Here is a 21,574-nt window from a genome sequence, read left to right as displayed (position 1 = left end):
CCATGTCCCCTGCATTGGCAGGTGGATTCTCAACCACTGCACCACCAGGGAAGCCCCTCTTTTTTTTTTTTTAATTTATTTTTTTGGCTGCGTTGGGTCTTCATTGCTGAGTGCGGGATATCTCTATTTGCAGCGAGCAGGGGCTACTCTTCGTTGCGGTGTGCGGGCTTCTCATTGCGGTGACTTCTCTTGTTGCAGAGCACGGGCTCTAGGCCCATGGGCTCAGTAGTTGTGGCTCGTGGGCTCTAGAGTGCAGGCTCAGTAGTTGTGGTGCACAGGCTTAGTTGCTCCGCAGCATGTGGGATCTTCCCGGACCAGGGATGGAACCTGTGTCCCCTGCGTTGGCAGGGGGAATCTTAACCACTGCGCCATCAAGGAAGTCTCTGTTGTTTCTTTCTTTCTTTTTCCTTTCCCCAGAAGAGGGCAGAGGAAATAAGATGGGAAATCATATTTGGTGTAACCTAGATTGGAAAAATCTCAGGAGAGATTACCCTCCAAGATTTATGTTAAACTTTTCAAGTGTTTATTGAAGGGCTGCTGAGGTCTTTTATCTACATTGACACTTTATGGTAAATGTTTTACTTATCCTACCCTCCATGTTTCTTTCTATGGCAGCTTACCTGGTACTCTTCAGAAGCTGAGAAAAATGCTAAAGATCAGGACCTTAAATTGTTCACTTCTGACAAGGCTTAAAGAATAGGGGTGAAGGAGCAGTTGTGTGAGATCACTGACACTTTTCTTTTTTTCTCTTTTCTTCTGCCTTCAGCTCAAGCCAGGGCAGAACAGCTGCAGGGACAGTGACAGTGAAAGTGCCAGTGGAGAATCCAAGGGCTTCCACAGGAGCAGCTCTCGGGAAAGGCTCAGCGATGTAAGTTAAAAAAAAAAAAACTAAACAAAACCACCAGGTCACACATCCCTTGGGTCCGGTTTCAGTTTTCCAACACTCTCATCCCTTCACATCACTTTGTAAATATCCAAGCATTATTATACTTCATCCTTTCTTGGCATATAAATATTTGAGCATTGCTTTGTAGTGCCATTCTGTTTTCTGGTTTGACCTAATATGTGTTTTAACAAATTATAAGGTTGGTGGGAGTATTTGTCAGCTTAGAAACAATAGATTGCAAAAGGAAGTGATAATACTTTTAATATCAGTGTTACAAATGAAAGAAGTAGTCTGGCAGCGCTACAGCTGGGAGATAACATATTTAACTATGGGCTTTTTGTCATTTCTTCATGCATGAGCTTGATTAACGACCTTTTTTTTTTTTTTTTTTTTTTTATTCCTGCTGGAAGGGATGACTAACCAGCCACTTAAAGAGAAGGAATTAAATTTCCTGACTGATGTCTGGAGGAAAAACCCTCATGAGCACACACCATACCTCTTAAGGGGGCCTGTCAGCCTTCTAGACCTGGCTCTAACCACTCTCCAGCCTCCTGTGCACCAGGCTGAGAACCATCTGGCCCTCTTTGGGCCCTCTTGCATTCTTCCCTAATGTGTCATATACAGGATTCTTGACCCATCTTTGCACCTGAGGGCAACATTTTAAAACATTCCTTTAAAATAGAACAAGTAGGGAGCAATTTTTAGTAGTGATAACCGAGAAAGGAACATTAACATATTGAGACAGTACTCTTTTTTTCCCCAATTTTTTTGGTTTATTTGCAAAAGAATTTATTACTAGGGGAAGAAAATAATTCCACTGTTGATAAAAAAATAATTTGGATAGCCATTGAAGAACATTCTCAGAAATAACAGCATTTTCCCTTGTGTGGTTAGCATACTCAATTTGGGAAATTTTGTTTTTCTCTTCCCTTCCATTCTCTTCTCTTCTCTTCTCTTCTTTTCCCCTCTCCCTCTCTCCTCCCTGCCATCCTTCCTCCCTCCCTCCCTTCCTTCTTCCCAGCTATAGATTACCCTTCAGTCACCACAGGTGGTGACTTCAGGATTCTAAGCATCTTTTTTCTTTTTAAATTGAGTTATAATTAATATACAGTATTACATTAGTTACAGGTGTACAACATAGTGATTCAGTATTTTTATACATTATGAAATGGTGACCACAATAATCTAGTTTTCATCCATCACCATACAAATTTGTTACGGTGTCATTGACTATATTCCCTATCTGCACATTACATCCCTGTGATGTATTTGTCTTATAACTGGAAGTCTGTTCCTCTTAATTCCCTTCACTGATCTTGTCTGCCCAGCACCCACCCCACAGCCACCTCCCTCCTCTTTGGCAACCACTGCTTTGTTCTCCATATCTATGGGTCTGTTTCTGTTCTGTTTTGTTTGTTCATTTGTTTTGTTTTGTAGATTTCACATATAAGTGAAATCATATGGTACTCATTTTTCTCTGTCTGACTTATTTCATTTAGCATGACACCCTCCCGTCCGTTCATGTTGCTGCCAATGACAAGAATTCATTCTTTTTTATAGCTGAGAAATCTTCCATTGTGTGTGTCTGTGTCTATGTATCACATCTTCTTTATTCATTTATCTGTTGATGAACATTTAGGCTGCTTCCATATCTTAGCTGTTGTATATAGTGCTGCAATGAATGTTAGGGGTACATAGATGTTTTTGAATTAGTGTTTTTGTTTTCTTTGGATAAATACCCAGAAGTAGAGTTGCTGGATCATATGGTAGTTCTATTTTTAGTTTTTTGAGGGGTCTCCATACTGTTTTCCATAGCAGCTGCACAAATTTACATTCCCACCAGTAGTGCACAGTGCTTCCCTTTTCTCCACATTCTCACCAACACTTGTTTCTTGTCTTTTTGAGAATAACCATTCTGACAAGTATGAGGTGGTATCTCATTGTGGTTTTGATTTTCATGTCCCTGATGATTAGTGATGTTAAGCATCTTTCATGTGCCTGTTGGCCATCTGTATGTCTTCTTTGGAAAATGTCTATTTAGGTCCTCTGCCTGTTTTTTGATCAGGTTGTTAATTGTTTTGATATTGAGTTATATGAGTTCTTTATACATTTTGGATACCAATCCCTTATCAGATACATCATTTGCAAATATCTTCTCCCATTCAGTAGGTTACCTTTTTGTTTTGTTGATAGTTTCCTTCACGGTGCAAAAAGCTTTTTAGTTTGATGTAGTCCCATTTGTTTATTTTTGCTTTTTTTGTTGCCCTTGCCTGAGGAGGTATATCCAAAAAAAAAAAAAAAAAAAAAAAGCTAAGACTAATGTCAGAGAGATTACCACCTGTGTTTTCTTCTAGGAATGTTATGATTTCAGGTGTTATATTTAAGTTTTTAATCCATTCTGAGTTTATTTTTCTATACAGTGTGAGAATGTGGTGCAGCTTCATTCTTTTGCATGTTGCTGTCTCGTTTTCCTAACACTATTTATTAAAGTAACTGTCTTTTCCCTATCATATATTCTTGCCTCCTTTGTCATAGATTAATTGACCATATGAGTGTGGGTTTATTTCTGGCATCTCTGTTCCATTGACCCATGTGTCTGTTTTTGTGCCAGTACCATACTGTGTTGATTACTATAGCTTTGTAGTATACTTTCAAGTCTGGGGGCATGATGCCTTCAGCTTTGTTCTTCTTTCTCAGTATAGGCATATAGACCAATAGAATAGAATTGAGAGTTCATAAATAAACCCATATATCTATGGCCAAGTAATTTTTGACACAAGTTTACATCCATTCAATTGGGAAAGAATTTTCTCTTCAACAGGTGGTGCTGGGACAACTGGTTTTTCCCATGCAAAAGAATGAAGTTGGACCCCTACATCACACCATGTACAAACATTAACTCAAAATGAATAAATGACCTAAGTATAAGAGCTAAAGCCATAGAATTCTTACAAGAAAACATGTGGGCAAATCTTCATGACCTTGAATTTGGCAGTGGATTTTTAGCTGTGACATCAAAAGCACAACCAACAAAAGAGAAAATACATACGTTGGACTTCATCAAAATTAAATACTTTTGTGCATCAATGAGCATTATCAAGAAAGTGAAAAGAAAAGCTACAGAATGGGAGAAAAATATTTGAAAATCATATAACTGATAAGTGTTTAATATCCAGAATATGTAAAAAGCTCCTAACTCAACAACGAAAAGATAAACAACAGAATTCAAAAATGGGCAAAGGGCTTGAATTGACACTTATGCAAAGAAGATATACAAATGACCAATAAGCACATGAAATATGCTCATCATTATAGTCCTTAGGGAAATGCAAACCAAAACCATAATGAGATATCACTTCACAGCTACTAGGATAGTTATAATTTTAAAGAATGGAAAATAGCAAGTGTTGGCATGAATATAGAGAAACTGAAACCCTCGTACATGCTGGTGGGAATGTAAAATGTTGCAGCCACTGTGGAAAACAACTTGGCAGTTCCTCAGAAAGCTAAACAGAGAATTACCATACACCTCACCAATTCCAATTTTAGGTATATACCCAAACACCAGGTACTTAAAGAGATACTTATATGCCAGTTTTCATTGTAGCATCATTTATAATAACCAAAAAATAGAAACGTCCCAAGTGTCCATCAGCAGGTGAATGGATGAACAAAAAGTGGCATATATGGACACTAGAATATTAGCCATAAAAAGGAATTAAGTTCAAACCTTAAAAACATGCTAAGTGAAATAATCTAGACATTAAAGGATAAATATTGTCTGATTCCACTTACATGAGGTATCGAGAATATATCGAGAATATGCAAATTCCTAGAGACAGAAAGTAGAAAGGGAGTTACCAGGGACTAGTAGTAGGGGTGGGGGACTGTGCGAGATGGGAGTTATTGTTTAATCGTAACAAAATTTCTGTTTGTGATGATGAAATAGTCTTGGAAATAGTTTTGATGATTGCATAGCATTGTGAATGTAATTAAGGCCACTGAATTGTATACTTAAAAATGGTTAAAATGTTAACTTTGTTATATATATATATATTTATTTTACCATAATAAAAAATTTAAAAAATATTAGGGCTCTAACAATCCTGCCAATCTCGTGTCAAGCCAATCTATGATATACTTTGAGTTTATATTGCTTATTATTAAAATTCATATTTCTTGCAACACTATTAAAAGATTGAAGAAGGAGAAATGACACACGTAAAAAAAAGGAAGAAAAAGAAGTAGTTGGCTTTTAGTGAGTTGTTTCAAAACCTCCAGTCACTATTTCCTTCACGTGAGCAGTTGTGAGGTTGCAGAGTCTTACCTCAGGGCCATTGCAATCTAAAATCTTCTGAGATGAAAGCCTTTGACAAGTCAAGCCACAAAATGACTCTTTTGGATATCAGGGCAACATCTACCCACACAATGTTTTAAAGAATAAAGATGCTTCCATTTTTTCTTAAAAGGGAATTAGTAATTAATTACTTTAATGACTATCAGAAAATGAGGAGGTGGAGTTTGTTAAAATATCTCCATGTCTCTCATCACCATGCTTGTGCTTTCATTACTTTCTTGAACATATGGAAAATAGTTATTAGTAACCATTTTAATGCCCTTAATCTACTAATTGTGTCATCTGTGTCATTTCTGAGTCTGTTTCTATTGATTGGTTTTTCTCCTCCTTATGGATTGTATTTTTCTGGCTTTTTTGCATGCCTGACACTTTTTTGGGGGGGATGCCAAATATTGTGAAGTTTTTTTTTGTTGAGCGCTGGGTATTTCTGGTTTCCATAAATATTCTTAAGGTTTATTCTGGGCTACTATTATGCCACTTGGAAATAATATTTTGATTTTTTCTGAGGTTTATTTTTATGCTTTTCTGGGTGGAACATTCAGAACAGCCTTTAGCCTAAAGCTCATTTTTCCCCAGTACTGAATACTCTGCCTAATTCCTGATGTGTTACAAGGTTTTTCCACTCTGGCTGGTGGGAATACCAGTTGTTCCCTGCCCTCTGTGACTCTGGCAATCGTTCTACCTGCTCCTTTTCAGTGGTCATTTCCCTTGCCTTGGGTACTTTTCACCCACAGGTGTGCTGATATGGACTCAGGTGAAGATGAGAGGGAAGCCTTCTGCAGGTTTCCTGATTGTCTCACTGTGGGCCTCTCTTTTATCCCATCGTCTGCTTTGCAAATTCCAGCTGACTTGGCTTCCTCTTACTATGAACTCTGTCTTCTCAACTCAGGGATGCTTCTGGGATCCACCTGGGTTACCCCCAACCACCCGACTATGGCATGAAAATTCTCTTCAGACAGTAAGCTGGGGCAACTGTAAAAATTATTTCATTTGCTTTCTGTCTCTCTAAGATCACTGCACTGCCTATTGCCCAACTTCTAAAAAACCTTTTTTTCCACATATTTTGTCTAGTTTTTTAGTTGCTTAAGGTATTAGAGTGAATTTGATCCCTGTTAGTCCAGATTGCCCACTGTGGATTTTCAGCTGAGATAAAACTCCCTTTAAGTCTTCCACTCACTTTAGTGGTATTTTTAGGAGCTGTGGCAGTTAAGACTTACTCTCAAGTGCAGCTAATCAAGATAACTGTATTATTCCAGCTTTGTTTTTTTTTTTTTAATTGGACAGGCAAAAAGAGTAAAAATGAAGAATTCCAGTGTGGCTGGAGAATTTGACTCATGGGTGAAGCTTAAAAACCATATGTGCTTGGTTTTTCTAAATTACATATCCCCAAACTACATTGCCGGAAGGGAATAATAGTCTACCAGGACTCTCACATTGATCAAGGAGACATAGTAACTTGTTTAGATTAGTCACTAAGGAAAAAGGTAAGGGAAATAATTGAATATATAAATATTCTTAGTGAGTTATTCAAGGGGGAAAATATTGCTTCTGACTTACACAGAATTTTGTAAGTGAGGAAGTTTTCAAAACTCAGGGCCTAAACTTAGTAAATAAAAGCCTCAAATTTTGAAGTGATCATAGGCATTCGTTACAAACAGACCAAGTTTTAACAGCTATTTTGCTATTTATTATCCATGTGACCTTGAGCAAAAATCTTGATCTTTCCAAGCCTTGGTTTCTTTATCTGTGAAATGGGGGTCACTTCATCTACCTTGCTGGGTTTCTTTTAAAAGATTACCTGGTACTGTGTGTTTGAATCACGTGACAGTTCTTGGCATACCCAGTGTGCTCATAAGTATTTATTCCCTTTCTTTCTGCATCAGATTTACACCTACCTTAGGAGCCTTCTCTATCCTTTCTGATTTGAATTCCCTTGTAGTGGTCAATTCGACAAGACCTGCTTATCTCAATCATGACAAACACCATTCTTCCTCCCAAATAAAATCCTCATTATTCTATGTCTCCTTACCTATTTTTCTCAAACTTGAGCTCCCTCTCTTATTTCCTTGTCTCCGTATTGGATCCCAGAGCTAGTATCTTCAAAATCGAGCCCTGTTCCTTCCACTATCTTACTTATCCTGTTTACTTCGTCACTCTGCTTTATTTACTGACTTTATTTCTGAAGAGGCATTTGGCTATGATTATCCTCTCCTTGACATGACTGATGCTTCAGATGCCCTCATCATTTCTTACACAGATGATTCCTGTGGCCTCTCAGTGATATAATCTGATGCATCTCTGTTTCCTTTGCGCTGTACTTGACAAAGCTTCCACAGTTGTTTTTCTAAGAGTCAGAACTCACTGTTAAACTTTCTTCTTTAAGATCCTTTGCAGGCACACTCCTGAGGTTATAAGCAGAGCTCTCCACTAGGACATATGAAGCTACCTCTTCATCCTCCCTCTCTCCCTCTACTTCCCAATGGTTTGTACCTTATACTTGTTCCTTCTGGACCGCTCTTTTTTTTTTTTTTTCCTTAAATAATATAAACTATCAAATTTTCCTATTTTTGTTTCTTTTGTCTCCTTGTCTTCTTCTTTTCTTTTCTCTCTTTTCCTTCTGCAGCCCCTATGTCACTTCCTCTAGCAAACTCTTCCTACCATCCTGTGGAAGTAAACATTTTTAATGCTTTATTCAGATAACTACCTGGATATGACTCTAGTGTCTCTCTGAAAGAATTTTGGATCAGGATTTTAATTATGAAAAGGCAGACAAATATTTCATACTTTTAAAACTTTCAAGATGTTGAAGGAATTGAAGCATTTCAGAAATTAGGTGACAAGGGATTGAATTCTAGTAAGTATTGTGCTACACAGTTCTCTAATCTTATTGTTCTGTAGCTCTTTAGTCCATTTAATATCACAGTTGAGGCGTTTCTTCTGCTGCTTCTTGAGACACCCCTTCTACCTCGAATCTCCCAAGTTTGGGGGGTTTTATTGATTTATCTATGCCACTGTGCCATTATCCATCCATCTATGCAAGCATCTTTCCTAGCCTCCTTTTTCCCACCCAACACCCAAACATTTATTGTCAGGTTTACTAGTTACTGTTGAGGAAGAAGTAGACAAAGGCCACGCCATCAATGAACTTCCCTGTATTTAAGAAGAAAATCTAATCCAGACCTGTGACAGACTCTTGATATTCTGTTTCTCCTTTCTTTTCTTTTTCTGTTTTTGCCAGATTTTCATTTCCCCTACCACTTTGTTTATGCCTTTTGCCTTTCCTGTATCACGTTTTTATGTGTTTTCTTGGATAGTCAATGTTTTGATTGTCCAGAAATATTTATCAAATACCTTTTAAGTGTCAGGTGTAGTTCTGGGCACTTGAGATTGAATGGTGAACAAGATGAAGCCTCTGCCCTCATGAAGCTTCTACTCTATTGAGGGAGGCAAATAGCAAACCTGTGAACAAACGATAACATTGTTTTTGATATGTAATACATTTTGTGAAGTAAACTAAACAGTATTGGGGGGTAGCAGGGTGTGTGCTGCCACTTTAACTGGAGTGATTGGATTAGTCCTTTCTTTCTTTCTTTCTTTCTTTTTTTATATTTATTTATTTATATGTTTGCACCGGGTCTTAGTTGTGGCTCGCGGGCTCTTTAGTTGCGGCATGCGAACTCTTAGTTGCGGCATGCATGTGGGATCTAGTTCCCTGACCAGGGATTGAACCTGGGCCCTCTGCATTGGGAACACAGACTCTTATCCACTGTGCCACCAGGGAAGTCCCTGGATTAGTCCTTTCTGTTTTGGTGATTTTTGAACTGAAGCCTGAATGACGAAAGGAAGGAAGAACATCTAGGCAACAGGAGTGACAAGATCACGGCCCTGAGTCAAGACATGTTTAAGGGGAAGAAAAAAGGCCAGTGAGGCTAGAGCAGAGTGAATGAGCACAGGGGCTGGTCACATATATCTTCTAGCTCATGGTAAGCAGGCTATGTACTGTATTAGTTTCCTGGGTGGCTGTAATGCATGACCACAAGCCGGGGAGCTTAAAACAACAGAAATCTATTATCTCGTAGTTTGTAAGGCTAGAAGTCCAACATTAAGGTGTCAGCAGGGCCATGATTTCTCTGAAGTCTCCAGAGGGGAGTCTTTCGTGTCTTCTCCTAGCTTCTGATGGCTTCTCACAATCCTTGGTGTTCCTTGGCTTATAATGACTTCACTTCGATGTGTGCTTCTCTTCACATGGGCTTCTACTCTATTTGTAGCTCTGTATGTCTTCTCTTCTTATAAGGAGAGCAGTCATTGGATTTAGGGCCCACCTTAATCCAGTATAACCTCAACTTAATTACATCTGCAAAGTCCCTATTTCCAAACAAGGTCATTATATCAGTCAGGGTTCTCAAGAGAAACAGAGCCAAAAGGATGTATAGACATATACAGTTATGGAGGCTGACAAGTCTCAAAATGTGTAGTCAGCAAGCTGGAGTCCTAGGAGAGCTGATGGTTAGATCCAGTCTGAGTCCAAAAGTCTGAACAAACCCTAAAGATGAGAAGGATTGACACCCAGGAAAAGTCTGTGTTTCAGTTTGAGTCTAAAAGCAGGAAAAAACTGTTGTCCCAGCTTGAAGGCTGAGTCAGAGGAATTCCCTCTTATTCTGAGTATGGTCATCCCTTTTGTTCTATTAAACTGATTGGGTGAGGCCCACCCTAGGGAAGGCTTTACTCAGCCTGTTGATTTAAATGTTAAACTCATCCAAAAACACCTTCATGGTAACACCCAGAATAATGTTTGAGCAAATATCTGGGTACCCAGTGGCCTAGTCAAGCTGACGCATAAAATTAACCCTCACAATCACATTTTGAGGTTCCAAGCAGGCCCTATAATTTTAGGGGAACACTATTTAACCCACTATATAGGTTAGTATTTAAAAAGCCTCTCAAAGATGTTAGAAGGAATTGTTAACAATTTTTACTTTAAAATGTTTACTTTTCCTTTTATATGAAGAAATGCAGGTAAAAATGAGCACAAGGATGAAATTAAGGAAAGAAGGTGGAAGGCTGTTGAATATAGATGAGAGCTGATAACAGTTGGAAATGGGTTATAACAGAGGGTTGAAAATTGAATTTGGAAGTGACCATTTCCATACCTGATGCTTTTTTCAACTTGTGCCCCCATTTTTCTTCCACTAGTAGCTCATTTCTCCATTTAAATATATTTTGCATCTTTCTAAGTTATTAGTAATCTTATCTCCAAGGCACATTTCTTAGGATTAAGATTTTAGGTTCTTTTAATTGTCATTGCTTTCTAAACCACTACAGAAAGTAATTGAGCTTGTCTTGTGACCTTTGTAAGAAACATAGTTGGCCAAGTGATTCTTAGCATGATCCTTCTGCTTTTTACTCCCAAGAGAGAAAAGCATAACATGGAGGTGGGTAGGCAGGGATGTCAGACACAAATGATGATTTGGAAGAATTTTAAATTATTCTATTTAAATTAGCCCTAGGGTCAGAGCATACATTTTCCTCTAGGGGTGGAATGCACATCTATCCCATACTTAGGGAGCCTTAATAGTAGCCATGGCCTCTTTGTGTAGATGAATCTCTAATGAATGGAGTACATCTATTTTGGATGGATAATCAATTTTTGAAATCTCTTGTTGTAGGTAAGCTGTTAAAACAGAGATGTTAACTTCATGAGTTTAATGAGTAGCTTCAATGATGACTTAGTGACAGAGATGGAAAGAGAGTCAGGTGGAGGGCAGTGAGAAGAGTAGAATGAGCATTTAATGAATATCCACTTGCAGACTTGAATGTTAGCAGCAACATTCTCCTTCCTGGAAAATGTCTTTCAACTGCGCATCCCATTACTGTTCCTGCAGCCCATGTAGCTTGGAGATTGAGGCAGAGTGTGTTTGTAAGAAAGCTCTCCTTTGCCATGTAATGAGACTGAGGTGGGTAATTTGCAGAGATTGCTGGAGCAGTGGTCAGATCTGGAAAAAAAAAAACCCAGAATGAAAAGACCATGTTAAACAGGAGATAGCTTATAATGAGCCCGGAAATCACATATCAGATAGCCAGCTGGCTGGAATTTCTTCACGTTCTTGTCTTCTCATGCAAACTGCTAAATATGTTCTCTTACTCTATTTTCTCAGTCTCTCTATACCTCTCATTTCTACCTAATGCATTGAAAATATGAATGAATTGGCAACTCTACCACTTGAAGAAATAAGAATGAAGCCTTTTTCATTATTCAGCAGACATAGTTGCCTAAACATGTGGGCATATGGTATTATTTCAAATGCTTTTGAATCCAAGGATGCTTTTATTTATTACATTTTTTAAAAAAATCTCCTTTTAGTCTTTCAACCCTCATTTTGACTCATAGCCTTTTTTAGATTCTATGGCCACTTTTGCTATATAGTTTGGACAGAGTATGCCTTCTCTCTCCAAGCAAGAAAAATGGAAGACCCTTCCTCTCATTATAAATTGGGGAAACACAGAAAGTTAAAATCAACTTGATTCCATGAAATGGTTCAGTGGTCAGGGCATCACCACCTGTCTGCTTTCCTAAGCCTTTATCTCTTGGTGTCTGTCTCTTCTTCTATCACATGAGAAAACAATGACAATCCCTAGATGCACATCGGTAAGCAAATAGCTAACATAATATATTTCTAACAATAAAAGAGCTGTTTTAAAATATTTATTTCATTCTTGTAGCATAATCTGTTGTTGCCCACGGTTTAAGGTGTTCATGGATTTTGTGACTCAGAAAAATGTTAAAGCTATCAAATATTGGCAGCTATATTTAGATACAGACTTAGATTAGGTATATATGACCGAAACTCTTCTGGGCCTTTTGGATAGCAAGGCCTCAGGGATGTGATATGTGTCCTGAGCTATCAGTGAAACCCTGACTCCTGCCTGTTGCTGGTCTCAGAACTTCTGTTATACCTTTGTATGAGGGTGGAGGTCCTGCTGGTGACCAGGAATAGCGTCCCACTAAATACAGGGCCATAGCAGATTCTTGGGCTTACAGAACTGGACAAGGAGAAATCTCTTTATTTCAGGGATATTTCTGTTCAAATTCTCCAGTGATGATTAAAGGGAGTTGGCAACTGGCCAAGAAAAATGTGATGGGGAAGAGAGAGGGAAGGAAATGTCAATGCTGTGGACATTTGGCAAAGTAGATTAGAAGGGTTTTTCTACGAAGTTTTCTGCCAGGTCCAGAAATTGTAACTTAATGCCACAAATCTTTTTCTATTTTAAAAAAAGAAAAGGTGAGTCCAGTGGGTTGGCAAATGTGGGTAGCCTTTGACTCTAAGGTTCTTTATGCTTTCTAGCAAATGCTGAAACTCCAGCAGACCTTTAATGTACACGAGGATCTAGTGTCTGTGTTCCTTCATGTGTGTGTCTGTGTTCGTGCGTGCGTGTGTGTGTGTGGGGGTGTTACAAGGCAGGGTGCTTAAATGCTTTGTTGCATTATGTTAATTCCTCGGCAGTGCAATCAAATTCATGTCGTAATTAAAGCTGTCAGTTGGAAGGCAAGCCAATCGCCACAAAAACACAGCATAACAAATGAAGTGAAATGATTCTGCGTGTAGCTATACAATGCTTCGCCAGGCATGAAATTAAATAAGTAATTTGATGTTGACATCAGAAATTGAAATGATACCCACTGTTCCCTCATTCAGTCAAACCTGCATAAACAACAGCCAGAACAAATATGCACAACAAAGCTGTCTTCTCCACCCAGCTCCCTGAGTAATGTACAATATATATGCAAAATGAGTATAACAGAGCTTCCCAAGACCAGAAGGATGTAATTTTCTTTGGTATACAATAAGATGATACGTATGTGGGGGTGGGGAGGTGGGTTTGAAGGAGTCCTTCTGCTTCTGGGATAAAATACATTTGCAGAAAGGGGGAAAAATACTGAAATTAACAAACCGCATGCTCTCTCTCTGAGAAATTCATCCTAAAGTGAATTTACCTCCCTGGGGCATGACTCAGGCTAGTGGAGATCTAACTTGGCTTTTGCCTTCCTCTGTTCCACGGAGGGGTGTAGGTGCCGAAAACAGGTGATGCTGTCACATGGCTAATCACTGCTGAGAAGCTGTCTCCATGACTACTGTGGATATCCCTACATACTGTTTATGGGATCAGGAATGCAACAGGATTTTTGAAAATCAAGTCCAGTGTACAGGATCACACATCTAGCATTCTTTATTCCCCTGAGCCTGTCTGGAACACTGAGGGGAAGAAAGTTTTGCTTTGGGAGCTGCATTTAGGAGCATACTGTCCTTGTTTGATGCGGATGCTGTTTGTACTTACAGCACTATTATTTCCTTCTCAAAGCCAGTGTAAAATTAAGAATCACATCTACTGTATTTTTGGAGATATTAAATTCACCTGAGCCCCACTCCCATACAATCCATTCATTCATTCATTTGTTTTTACACTAATTCAACAAATACTTATTAAATGCATCCTGTGTGCAAGGCATTGAGCTAAGCTCTGGGGAAGCCATGATGAGTCGAGCAGATGGTCCCTGCTACCTGTGGTTTGCAGAGTAGGGACAGGACATTTCGGTGGAACAGTTAGAGGTTACCTGAGTAACTGTTGCATCACCATGGAAGTGCGGTCCCTCCATGGAAGGTGTAACAGCTGACCCAAGCTAGGCAGGGAGAGGCCTTGCTGGCGCAAGGATGCTTAGCTGAGACCCGAGGGCTGCCTCAGTGTTCGCGTTCTTTTTGTTTCAAACTTATTTGGGGCCTCTCTTGTTCATAAAGAGGACACTAAAAATTAAAGAATTTGTAATGAGAGATTTTAGAAAAAAACAAACATACAAAAACAGACAAGTTTAAAGCACAAACCAAGTTCTGCTTTGGGGGTCTCTTTCCCCTAAGGAGTGATGCCGCATGTACCCTTCAGCATCACTGTTCTTTAATTCCCTGTGTGTGAGAACTATGGAAGCCTAAATTGATAATTTTTGTGACTAAAACCTTTAGAAAAATGGTGCTTTTCACTACTTCCCTTTACCCACACATTCTTTGCATTTTAGTCTACTAATTATGTTTACAAAATGTCTCATTTTTGAAAAGAACTCTGTGTGTACTAACTGGTGCCTTGAGGGGATAAACTGGCAAGTAGGTCACACACTGGAAAAGTCATCCAAACCCACTGGGCTTTTTATTTTCAAGTCAGTCTGGGCTTTTTCCTCTTGCCTGCCCCTTTGCGGCCACAAAACTGAGTAGCTTGAGACCAGGGCATTGAATGTCAGCAAGTCAGGGAGGCAGGCTGATGTGTGTCTGTTTAGTCTCAGTGCAGGGCGAAATGCCATCATTAATTCATTACCCAGCTGCCTGTCAAATAAATTGGCAATTACATCCACCGCAGAATCTTGGAAATCAGTAAATAGCACGTTAGCATCTCTGAGTTGTTGAGAGATGTAAAGGGGAAAATTAAGCAACACGGTGTTTGTATCAGTAGCAGATGACAAGGGGCCACGTATACAGGCGATGTGGTGTAGTGATGAAAAGCCTGCGAAGGACTGGTAATGAGCTGTGTGGATTGGAATGTGTTAAAAACCATTGCTGATTTTCCACTTTGTCTTTATGCTTTCTTGCAGAGTTCAGCTCCTTCCAGCTTGGGAACAGGCTACTTCGTAAGTTTATCTCAACTTCCACATGTGTGCCTCATACTGGCATTGATTTACTTGTATAATGTATGCTCATTAGGATGTGAAAAAAATCCAAGAAATTCCCTCTCAGTCCTAAAGAGCAGACTGATGTCCATCCTTTTACTAAGAGTTGTTTCACTTTTAAAATACATAACCTGCTGGGCTCTAGGGATCACAAGTCAGTCTGTGATGTGGGCCTGGTTCCCAGCACCGAGAACATTTGCTCCTTACCTGGCAGTGTACGGGGGATACAGGGAAACGTGATTGCCTCGTGCCACCTTTCCTACAAAATTGTGTTTTTAGTGAGAAGTGTCGTGTGGTGGACAGAATTCAATTTATGCATTGAGGTATATATTCATTTTAAGATCTCTTGAAGAACTTCCCCACATATACAATGAATTGCCATTTTTTAATTTTGATGAGAGGTGGTGTTTTAATGGATGTTTTCCCTCACAGTCTGAGTAGGTGGCCTTTAGATTTTTTTTTCTTCAATCATTAAACTTCTCATTTTATCAAATATAGATGTATTATTTCATTTCAAGACCTTATTTCTGTCCTTTGAGAAGGGTGTGGATGGTGACATACCTCAGGGCTTATCACAATGTTTCTCATTTATAAAGAAATTGTCATTTCATTTCTTTTATCTATAGCTAAATTACCCTTCTTGGATTCAATAATACTTTTCACGGTATAAATAAAAAAGAATTATAAATAGACATTATTTACACAACAGGATAACATGCCAGTGTAGACATTTGTTGTAGTATTTAGAGGAATTTAAGGAATTTAAAGGAATATGATTTACGTTCCAAATGACAAACACTGATACTCTAATATCTGCTCAGCATTTTCTGAGAAAATAATGAAATCATGAAAATAAAGTGGAAAATAATTACTGATTCAGTTTCGTTGCCTTTAAATTTCTTCCCTCTAAAATGCTAATTACTCTGGTTTTCTTCTGCCCACACATTTCTCTCCATACATTTATGTTAAATTCATGAAAACAAGCATCATTTCATTGAATAATAAGTCTTTTTCAAGCTTGGAAGAAGTGGCATTTTCTAAATGTTGATTTTTTTTTTTTTTTTTGTCTTAATCTATGATACGAGGAGAAAAAGGGTAAAGTTTTTTTTGGTACCTGCTTAATACAGTCAGCACACATCATTGCTCCTTATTATGGTTGAATATTCATGCTTACAGAAACAAGCAGGATGCTGAAACAGGATCCTGCTTCAGCAGTTGAAATAACAGAAGTATTCCCATCTGCCATCTCTTCACACCAGGCTGGATGTGGGTTGAGATGTTGGAAGTAAAATCTGGAGACTGCCAATGTTTATTCTCTATCCAAAAGCTAAATTCCCCCTCTTTGCTTTCTTCAGCAGAAGAAGGCCAATGCCACTGACTCAGCCTTTGATCACTTCTAGACTGAACATTCTAATATATATATATTTAACTGTCAGTATGAGCACTCTGAAAGAAGAAAGTCACCTCTAGAAGCACTGAGAATTTTACTATGCTTTTGGTCACTTATTTTTCTAATTCCAGGAATGTTTATTTTAATTCTCTAATGATAGGTTCCTGTGAAAAAAGAGTCTTTGCAATTATGAATCTCAAATAAATTTTACACTTACACAATTTTTGATGAGTATAAAAGCTTTTTTCTTATTTTGGAAAAATTATTCTTAATATTACTTTGCTTATATATAAAAAATCTGTAGTATTATTAGCTTACATGAAGAAGATACATACCAGATGTATGTTCAGCTCTCAACTATGACAAAAATGCTCTACTTAGAATGTGTTTCCAATAATGAGATTATTATGTTATCAAAGTGCAAAATCCACTGATATTATTGCCAAGTCCTCATCAAAAAGTGTCTTCTGTTTCAATTTTCATATCAACAATGTCACGTGTAATACTTAATTTCAGGTACTAACTTCAGCATTGGTGAGTTTCACACTTCTAAGTGGAAAATAGTATATTCACAACTTTTAGTAGTTTCAGGCCAACATATTCTTTGCACTGTGTTTTATGATGTATGATGTCATAATAACCTTTACTTAAGTCTGTAATGAAGGTTCAGCATCAGGTAAGTGGAATGGTGATACTTCGACTTTAATCCTCTTCAGCATCTCTTTGAAGTGGGGACGGAGGCAAATCACCTGCAGAGTCAAAGAGCTATTAATGCAATTGAACCATAATGTGAATTCTGGTATAAGAAAACTGAAGGCACTCACCTCTTGAGTTTAACAACCTGGAACTGTTTTCTTAAATACTCTCCCTTGCCCCAACGTTACTCTAACTTCAGAATCTTCTTTCATTTAGACTGTATGCTCCTGTAGAGCTTTTAGTGAACTAAGGTAAAATGCTGATCATTGTGTGTGCTAATAAAATAGATGCCCACCTACCTATATGCACATGCATGTGTATGTGTACACACACACACGTGTGTGTACCTTATCCACAGCCAGTATATTTTACTTTTATTTCCGTTCTTTTCATTTATCAGTTGTGGTAAGTTAAGGGTTTTAAGAAGAAACCTTTGTTTTTGATTTAGTTGTATTTGTTTATATCTCCTTGGTTTTGTGTTCCAAAGATGTCTGCTTAGGTCTGTCACTTTTCCAATCCATTTATAAGCTGAAGATTTGAGAAATGAGAACAGCAGCTAAAATCAGTATTTACATAAGCATATTGCAAAGAATTCTTAAAGTAGACAAAATAGAGAAGGATTGGAACAAACTTTTCACATTTTTGGGAGCTTTGAATAATGTGGGTGTTATATACACAGAGAGACACACATATATATTCATTACATACTCATGCCCAGCTCATATTCTAAATATAAATGGAAGTATAGACTAGTTGGAATCTATTTGCTTTTTTATTTTTTTGGCAAGAGTACGAAAACTTGCTGGAATGTGTAGGATTTTCTTTTTTTTTTTTTTTTTAAACATTGATGCAGTGAACACATTTTCTTTACTTTCTTCTTTTACATGTATTTGAAGTTTTATTATACATAGTGTACAATTAAGAATTTAGAGACAGAATGATATGAAGACTACTGTGTGCCCTTGGGTGAATTATTTGATGTCTCTGAGTCTGTTTCCTCATCTTTATCTACCTAAGAGAGTTGTGATTATTAAATAAGATATTTAATGCACGCAAAACAGCTCTCATTAATAGGAAATAATATGTATTCTCTTCTGTTATTCCCACTGTAGTGTGTGATGGAATAAACTTGGCCTCATTAAGTGGTTGTGCAATGTTGTGGTGGTAGAGGATTACCACTAGAAATTCATGATAAAAAGTAAATGTTGTAATTTATAACTGTAGGATAGGAATATTTTATTCTCATTACATTCTTCTCGTAGCTTTCTCAGGAGTCTAGGATTTTGTGTTTGGTCAGCTGTATATCAGTTTACTCCATATAGAAACATAAAACAAATATGGAATTCCTTCTCTGTGATCCTCTATGATCATGATGAGGTTGGAATGAAATATTCTATAGGCTGTCCACATATTATGGTTGTTTAATTTGTCTATTAAAGTTATTTGTTGATTTTCTCCCTTAGACTTGAGGCATTTAAAGACTGCTGATAGCTCTTGGGGTTGGGCTGGGAGGTTAAGAAAGACCTGTTCAACATATTCAAGTTTATGAGGTTGTGTCACATGCTTGCTGCTGTCTGTCACTAAAAAGTGGATGCCCTAGCCTACCTGAATGAAGTAACTGAAGGCAGTAGAGTGAGAAGACCAGTAAAAACATCTCATAGTTGCCAGAGGTCTGGTGTGTCATCACAGGAAAGATCCGGACTCACTCTTTACAAGCACTTGACTCCATAAGCTGGTAGTTGGGAGCTACCATTGGTGTAGCGGTAAGTTACTTGTCAGGCTGAACTTGATCCCTGGTGTTGTTTTATTTAGGTGACAGGTCCTGCCTGCTTCTCTGGATAATTTTCAGCCTTCTTCCAGGTTTGAATTTAAGTGTCTTAGGCCCATAGTCTCAAAGAGCTTGGATCCTGCTTTTGTACACTCCAGTGATACAGAGCTTTTTCTTAATGGTTCTCAACTAATATTTTTCATCCTCCTCATTTGACTCACATCTAGTAATATACACTCTTTATCAAGGAAACCAACCCACTTCTACCTGGTGATTTAAAAAAACTACCACATTATATAATAAAGGGGAATTGTGTAGTGGTACACATCTTAAAATGGGATTTGTGTTTTACTGTTTTCCTGTGCTGTAGAATTACTTAAGAAACAATGTTGATAGTGCTGGTAATAGGCAGTAGGTGCAAAATATTGACCTGTGACTTTCCATTCAAAGTTATAAGATCATAAAGGGATTAAATTCTTTGTCCTAAGCTTTTGACTATATAAACCCTTAAAATATTTTTTTTTCTGTAAGTTTATAACTCTCAAAACTGATTGGTGGTATTTTGTATAACCATAGTTGCTTCTTTTTAAAATCTCAGAGTGGACTTTATTGTTAGGTAAGAGTCAAATGAGTTTCTTTAAAAAGATCAAACTTTCAAAAAAATGTAATTGTTTATCTAATAGACTGAGCTTTTCTTTAAGCAGACACTTTTGACATTTTGTCTTTCAGTAGGTATTAAGCACCTTCTCTGGCAGGCCCCGTTCTAGGTGATGGGTTATAGAAGTAAAAAACTATGGCCCCCTTTTCAGGGAATTTAGTCTTCCCTAAACCCAGATCCTTTCCTTTTTGATGCTTTTAAACATTTTGACACATTGTACTTAAATGAGAGGTTTGGGGCCGTACAGAGACCTAACATTCTCAGACTTCATAATGTTTCCATGGGTTTTAACTTAAAAGTGCAAATATATCAACCTGGCCTTGACTGCGACCCCACCCGAAGTCATCTTATTTCCCACCTGCCAGTACTTGCTAGTGATGCTGTGAGAGGATTTTGTAACTCAAGTATTTATTCCTAACCTTTGAGTGCTTATATTTAAGGTAAATAACACTGAGTATTTTAAAGATGTCACTCAAATAAGACTCCAGCATTTATATTTATTAGTAATTAACTCTGAGTAAATGAATTATTAGCCATTACTTATTTACTGACAAGTTTCCATTTTAATGGAAATTTTTAAAATCTGAATTTCATCAGGCATCTCCAGTTATTATAGGGGACTTTTAGACCCATTGGTAAAAACTCAGTTGGAAAACAGCTCACAGATGGAGAATTCAATTGATTTTAATTGTCAAGTATGTGTTAAATATCTATTCTTAGCTCTCAAGATAAATAAGATGTAAGCTTGGCCCTCAAGTCTAGGTTATGTAGTTGAATTTGATACAAAGCAAATTGATCAGTCCTATGAGAAATGTAAGTAGAACACTTGGGGGTATAAATTAGGGTGAGTTAATTGTAGGAGGCATAAATTGTGCAGAACTTGATGGATACTTAATATTTTCAACAGATAAAGAAAAGGTGGAACAAAGTTTGAGGCAGAGGGAGCAATAGGGAGAAAAGCACAGGGAAAGGAGTTGGGTGAGTAGGAAGGAGATGGTTTATAGGGAGACCTGAACTTAGCTTAGCGAACTGTTAAAAATGAGTCATCAAACCAAGGATTGATGATTGTGATGCTTCTTTTACTTGGAATAGGAATCCCAGGAAAGAAGAGATTCTATTTTAGAAACATGATGAGTTTGGAAGTTAGCGTACGTAGTTAGAAATTTAATTATCTTCAATGATAGTTTAAAGATGTGGCCAAAATAACAGGAGAACAAAACATTGCCACCCAAATTTAAATTTATATTAAAACAATAATATCCTGTAAGAACTTCAGTATGTCCTGAAAATTCAGCTGTATGCCTGTCACAAAATGTCTTTGAGATGTGCTTGTTGATGTAATTTCCCTAAGTGACCCCCAACAGTTACCCAGTGAATCACCTAAGTATGTTTGAAACAGCCTCAGAGGTCCCTGTATCCAAGGTGAGCACAACGTCACTAAAACGGTTAATTATGTAATATTTAATATAAGAATTTTACTGAATATTATTTTGATTATAACAATAGAACAAAAACCTTGCAACCTATCCGTCACCTTAAAATCTAGGACATTGCTAATGATTTTGAAGCTGTCTGTGTACTATGCAGAAGCATTTGGGCAAATGAAATCAGTTGTTCTTTCTAATGGTAGTTGCCACAGTTTTGAACTGTAACATTTAAAATACTTCCCTGAACTATATTTGCCTCCTAGAAAGTAACAAAACTAGACTCTACACTTAAGTAGGTGTTTCGTTAAGATTAGGAACCACAGAATTAATCTTATTTACACTGGAGGGTTGATTTATATCTGGACTAAGCATCTGCATTCCGACAGATTCTTCCGTGTAAGGCACCAATAAACTCTAATTTCAAGGGACTTAGACTAAAAATATTATTTTATTTTCCATTTCCAGTTCTTACCTTTTTAAAGTGTTTTTGATTGGTTGTTAACACTTTGATTTTGGGCATAGGATCTGTGAGCCATGAGCAACATACCCTGATTAAGTGAACACAACAAGTTAAATTTGGGTGAGCAGGCGTTTACTCATTTGTAGAATCTGTACAGTGGGATGACTCTTCTAGCTCACCCTGTGGAAATTGTCTTCTGTCTCCACACCATTGTTAGCTTCCTCAT

The 21,574-nt window shown here is 37.7% G+C and overlaps 1 protein-coding gene across 1 annotated transcript in view; it reads left to right on the top strand.

Moving 5' to 3' along the window:
- AUTS2 (activator of transcription and developmental regulator AUTS2) overlaps window positions 1-21,574 on the top strand; it is a 1,126,617-nt gene that overhangs the window by 501,279 nt on the left and 603,764 nt on the right. The window contains exons 3-4 of the mRNA XM_036824148.1: window positions 767-868; window positions 14,875-14,910. Of these exons, the coding sequence (XP_036680043.1) occupies window positions 767-868; window positions 14,875-14,910 (138 nt within the window). The remainder of the gene's footprint in view (window positions 1-766; window positions 869-14,874; window positions 14,911-21,574) is intronic.

The sequence above is a fragment of the Balaenoptera musculus genome, chromosome 15 (assembly GCF_009873245.2).
Source record: "Balaenoptera musculus isolate JJ_BM4_2016_0621 chromosome 15, mBalMus1.pri.v3, whole genome shotgun sequence".
Classification (NCBI taxonomy): domain Eukaryota; kingdom Metazoa; phylum Chordata; class Mammalia; order Artiodactyla; family Balaenopteridae; genus Balaenoptera; species Balaenoptera musculus.
The sequence above is the reverse complement of the archived record's forward strand: the minus strand, read 5'-3'. Positions and strand labels throughout refer to the sequence as shown.